The 6,000-nt window shown below is 51.8% G+C and overlaps 1 protein-coding gene across 1 annotated transcript; it reads left to right on the top strand.

Annotated features, from left to right (window-relative positions):
- The first annotated feature begins 4,702 nt into the window (after window positions 1-4,702).
- LOC128548192 (3'-5' ssDNA/RNA exonuclease TatD-like) lies at window positions 4,703-5,359 on the top strand. The gene has a single exon (XM_053522636.1). The coding sequence runs from the start codon at window positions 4,703-4,705 to the stop codon at window positions 5,357-5,359; it is 657 nt and encodes a 218-aa protein (XP_053378611.1).
- The last annotated feature ends 641 nt before the right edge of the window (window positions 5,360-6,000 follow it).

Below are 6,000 nucleotides of genomic sequence, written 5' to 3'. Positions count from 1 at the left end.
ATGGTGCGTGGACTACCGCGCGCTTAATGGGGTGTCGATCAAGGATGTATACCCTCTCCCGAGGGTAGATGATTGTTTGGACACCTTGGCCGGGAATGAGTGGTTTAGTAAGCTGGACGCAAACAGTGCCTACTGGCAAATCTCAATCCGAGAAGAGGATCGCCATAAAACGGCGTTCCTTACTAAACACGGGCTTTTTGAGCATGTTCGGATGGGGTTTGGGCTCTGCAATGCCCCAGGGACATTTGCACGTGCAATAAACCTCATCCTTAGGGGGCTCAACTGGAAGACGGTCCTAGCTTTCTTAGATGACATACTGGTGTTGGGGAAGGATTTCCCTTCTCATTTGCATAATCTTAGGGAGGCTTTACAACGCTTCCGTCATTATGGCTTAAAGCTTAAGGTAAAGAAATGTGAATTCTTCCAGAAGCGTGTAGAGTTTTTAGGGCGTTGGGTCAGTAAGGATTCACTGTCAATGAGCGATGTTGACACTGAGGTGGTCAGAAATTGGCCTGAACCTAAAGACAGCAAAGAACTTGAGAGATTTCTGGGCTTGGCCAATTATCATCGGGGATTTGTCCCAGGTTTCGCGAAGATAGCTGCGCCCTTGTACGCGCTCGTGCACCGAAACCCTTTCCACTGGGGAATAGTGGAACACGACGCGTTTGAGCAGCTTAAGACTGCTCTATCTAGTCCACCTATCTTGTCCCTTCCGGATACGTCCTCAGAATTTATCCTTGACACGGATGCGTGTGAGGTTTCGCTGGGAGCAGAGCTCTCACAAGTCCAGGGTGGGGTGGAGAAGGTTATAGCCTATGCTAGTTGTGCGCTTACTCCTGAGCAAAGGCGTTATTGCACCACTAGGAAGGAATTACTCGCGGTGGTCAGGTTCACCCGTCATTTTAGGCATTATTTACTGGGCCGTCCCTTTATTGTCCGCACTGACCATGGTAGCCTGGCATGGTTAGTAAATTTTAAGGAACCTCAGGGCCAACTGGCACGTTGGATCGAGGAATTGAGTCAATACACCATGTATGTTAAGCACAGGCCTGGCAAACTACACGGGAACGCGGATGCCCTATCTAGGTTACCAGTGTCACAGTTCTGCCCCTTGTACAAACTTGGTACCCCATTGCAAGATCTTCCTTGTTTCCCTTGTAAATACTGTGCCAAGGCACATGATACATGGGAGAAGTTCACGGAGGAAGTAGATGACACCGTGGCATTGGCGGAAGGTGGGGGGGCATATGTATCTGGGGGATGGGGGACCGGAGGTCCGCAGGGTACATCCAAGTGGGGAGGAACTTAAAACCTCTCTAGTCAACCCATCTCAGGGTGGAGGCAACTCAAGGGGCCCCGCTGTTAGGGAAGTCCGTAATACACCTCTAAGTTGTTGGGGGTTTGATCTAGCCGACTCGGGGAGGCTCAGCGAGCAGATCCTAATCTGTTGGTTGTGATGGAGTATCTTGAATCTGGGGAAGAGCCTGCACAAGGGACTCTAGCATTAAGTGACCCGTCCGTAAAATATCTATGGTTAAATAAGGATCGTCTGATTATGGACACCGGGGTGGTGTACATTACAAGTCTTGAAGAGGAGGACCGATTGTTGCTTGTCCCAGTGAGTATGAAGTCTAAGGTTATGGAACTAAGCCATGACATACCCGTGTCAGGTCATCAGGGAACCGCTAGGACACTCTTGCGAGTTAAAGAAAGGTTTTTTTGGTATAAGATGGGACGGGATATCCGTAGGTATGTGGAGTCTTGTGGGGTTTGCAACCGGAGTAAAAAATCAACCCGCCTGGGAAGGGGGGAAATGGTCCCTTTTCATGCAGGGGCGGTGATGGAACGGGTGCACCTGGACTTCTTGGGGCCGCTCCCCAAGAGCCTAAGGGGTAATGAACACGTGTTGGTCATGGTGGACCAGTTCACAAAATGGTGTGAATTGGTCCCGCTGCCCAGTCAAACAGCAGAGATCACGGCCAGGGCGGCTGTGAATGAGTTTTTCTGTAGGATGGGTTTTCCCTTTGAAATCTTTACTGACCAGGGGCGGAATTTCGAGAGCAATCTGTTTTCGAACCTGTGTGAAATGCTTAAGATCCACAAAGCAAGAACCACTCCGTATCGCCCATCCGCAAATGGTCAGGTGGAGCGCTATAACCGAACACTTATGGATGCAGTGAGGTGTTTCACAGGGCAGGCACAAAATAGGTGGGATGAGTTCTTGCCACAGATCGCGGCAGCTATGCGTTCCTCAGTCAATAGGGCCACAGGGTATACGCCCAATAAGCTTATGTTGGGGCGGGAGGTGAACATCCCAGCGCATCTCATGTTCCAGGTTCCTGCTGGGTCAGGGATCAAGGAGGGGGATGAGGATTCATACATATCTCAGTTAATGCTTCAGACTAATGAAGCTCACGGCATAGCACGCGAACGTCTCAAAACGTATCAGAAGCGCCTAAAACGCGATTATGATTTGCGCCTCGCAGAACACACATATAATGTTGGGGATGCAGTGTATATTCTTGACACGGCAGCCACTAAAGGTAAATGTAGGAAGTTGGTGAACCCGTGGAAGGGGCCAGGAATTGTTGTCCGGGCTCTATCCAAGTCCATTTTTAGGGTAAAGGTAAAGAATGCCATCTTCACCGCTAATCATGACCGGATGAAGTTGTGCAAAGATCGGGAGTTACCGAAATGGGTTCTGGAATTCCGAGAAAAGGGGGCAGATCTCGTTGGCATGCCTCAGACTGATGAGGCTGCTGGGGAGGAGATTTATTGTATCTGTCGGAAGCCATGGTCTGGCAGGTTTATGATAATGTGCGATTTCTGTGATACTTGGTATCATGGGTCTTGTGTGAATATCTCTCCCACCGAGGCACTTGATATCCGCAAATACAAGTGTTTGCGTTGTCAGGAGGGATTCGGGGAGGGGGCCCTGAAGCAGTGATCGGAATGGATAGATCATTCCGGATTTCGGGGGAAAAAATACTCCCCTGTTAAGCCGTGTTTAGGAGGGTAAAATGACACCCTTTTACCTTGTTAAGCCGTGTTTAGGAGGGTAAAATGACACCCTTTTACCTTGTTTCAGACTACCATGAGAAGATATCCACGAGGAAGAGTCAGCATGGCCCGCTCCGGCTATGTAGTGGACGAGTTTACGTTCATGAGAGACCCAGACATCGAGCTGGTGGACCCCGGGGAGGAGACCCCCGGGGCACGTAGTGAGGGGTCCAGGTCCCCTTCCCTTATTGAAAGCCCGTGTAGGCGTATGGCAGGGGTAAGCTTATCCCCTGTCAGTTCCCCTGATCGGAGTGGACCTAGGGGGCGGACAGTGCCCACCTTGGCCACCAGTTCCCCTTTGGGCAGAGGACTTGACCCTCTGGCTCATAGTTCCCCTCTGGGCTCAGGGGTGAGTGGGGCGGATTCTCCTGGGCCTCATGAGGACTGTGAGGAGGAGAATATCCGAGCAGTCTGGGTCCCTAAATCTAGTGAGGTTACAATTCCCCTTGGGGAATCAGGGGCGGATATGTCCCTATCCTCATCCAAGCCGGGAAGTCCCTTGAATTCGCTAAGGGTGGGGGAGTATACGGCCCTAGTAGAAGGTGCGCAGTCCACCTGTCCAGTAGACTCTGATACTGGCATTCCCTCTTTCAGCCTACCAGAAATGAGCGACTCGGGGGAGAGTGAAACCTCACTCAACTCCTTTGAGAAGCCGAGGTTAACCTTGTCCCGAGGGGGTTTCCAGTTAGGGGGGAGGTCCGGGACCGAAGCTGCTTCTGGCAGTATTAGAAGGGTGCCGAAGAGGCAACGCTCCTTGGAATCTTCTTTGGTTTCCCCTGAAGAAAGCCAGGTTTATGGGGATGCAACTCAGGTTGTACGCCCTAAGGCAAGCTCTGTGCCTAACCCAGCCAATAAACCTTCTCGAGGAGTTCCTTGGGAAGGGGCCCGTCCTAAAACCCAGGGAAGTGTCCGGAAACGATTGTGCCCAGTCCGCAATTGTCAGGCTCGGGCTGCGGACATGAAGACCCATGTCCGGAGGTCACATTTGCCCGTGTCGTTCCATTCGGGGGCTCGGAACCCCACTACCCTCAGGGAACGGGGGCGACTAGTCCAGTGGTTGGCCAGTCGGGTGATGGGGGGTGATGGCACCCTTCCTCGCTTGATCCACTTGATCAATCAGGAGGGAGTTCCTAATCTGGAGCAGGGATTTCAATCCGACCAGATTGCCAATATGTCATTGTTCGCACGGGTCAATGGGTGGAGAGCTGAACTGGTGCCCAGCCTCAGACCCATCCGGTCTCCTATGGTCCTAGGGGATTGGAGGTGTTTGGCCGTGGCGGTTAGCTTGCTATCCGCCGCTGACCAGCTGTCCTTTGTTCAGGGGGAAGCTGCATCGGGCAGTTTACCTCCTAGGGGGGAAGCTTCCGGGGGGGTAAACGTACCTATATCCCCGGAGGTGAAGGCCAAAAACCCAGAAGTACAGCCGGAAGGGGCAAACTTGCCTGGGAGGGTAACCGAGGAAGGAGTGTGAGTGGTAGATACCCATTTTCACCTTGATCGTCTGACCAGGGAATTGGGGCTCTCTATCACTGCCCCATTTGGTGATATTATTAGGGGCGTGGGACCGGCGCCCGCAGGTCAATCGGTAGGGATTAAGGGAGTGGTCACTTCCTTCTGCGACCCCCAGTTCTTTCCCTCGTTAATGGGGGTGGAAAAGCTGATAACCAGGGAGGTGTATACAACAGTGGGGGTACATCCAAAATCAGTGCCCTCAGTGACCAGACAGGAGCGGGAACTTATGTTCCAGCTCTGGGACTCTCGTCGCCTGGTGGGTTATGGGGAGGTGGGTCTAGATAGGACCACTCACCCTTATGAGTGGGTGGCTCAAGAGGAGTTCCTCCAGGAGTTACTGCGATGGGTACCTCCTGAGGGGGTTCTGGTCCTTCATGCCCGGGGTGTCCCCCGGGATAGGCTCAATATGGAGCCGACCCTGAGGCTCCTGTCACTGTGTCAGGCGTCCGGAATCCCTAGCATGCAGTACATTCAACTGCATTGCTTCCAGGGGTCCACTGCTCTAGTCAATCGGTGGAGGGAAGCGTTTCCTAACACTTACTTTAGTGTAAATAATGGGGTGGGAAGTTTTGACGCAGACCAGTTGGCTGGTTTGAAGAGCGTCCCCTCCGATAGGTTAATCTTTGAGACGGATGGCCCGCATTTCGCTCCCCGCGGGTATCCCCAAAATGCCCCACACCTGCTGGGTATTACCGCAGTATTGGTGGCCCGTATCCTGGGGGTTTCCCCTCAGGTACTTATGTCCCGCACTTGTGAAAATGCGAACAAACTGTTCTTTCACGACTAAGTGCGTGATAAGCCTATGTCCGGGGGTTTCCCCTCGGGCTCCCATGTCCCCATGTCCGTGAAGGTTAACTGGCCTGTCTTTCTTTGGTCTTTCTGTTGAATTTGGTACTCTTTGCCTTTAACTTGGGTGATGAGACCCCTGTCCGTTTAGTATTTAGGTCAATCTTTCGGTGGGCAGGAACGTACTCCTAGTCTACCAGGGTTAAACTGCCCCGGTCCCTGTTAAGTAGTTTCCCTTTGTATGGTTTTGGCCTTGGGAGTGATATTTATATCCCACCTGGATTGTGTTAAATTTAATGTTACACTTTATTTTTGGGAGTGATGTATATTTCCCACCTGGTTAATCTTACTATCTGTTGTATTACCCGTTCTATGGGACTTTATCTGTGGAGCGGTTAGGGAGTAACAATTATGTCCCACCTGGATGTTGGTCCCCAAAAATCCCGTTCGTCCTCTGTCCCTATATGCTTGTGCTTGTACCTTCTCTTTGCGAGCAGTTTGTGGAATTTCACTCATTCCCGAACGGTCATGTATCCACTCACCCCAGAGTAGGGGCCAAACTTGGTCAAATTAGAGTTAGAGGCAATTTCGCCTCCCCCTAGGTTAACCGGTTTCAGTCTTAGCTAGGCCATCCCTATAGAC

The sequence above is a fragment of the Mercenaria mercenaria genome, chromosome 14, assembly GCF_021730395.1.
Source record: "Mercenaria mercenaria strain notata chromosome 14, MADL_Memer_1, whole genome shotgun sequence".
NCBI classification, from domain to species: Eukaryota; Metazoa; Mollusca; class Bivalvia; order Venerida; family Veneridae; genus Mercenaria; species Mercenaria mercenaria.
Note: the sequence above shows the minus strand (reverse complement) of the source record. Positions and strands in the feature narration are given on the sequence as shown.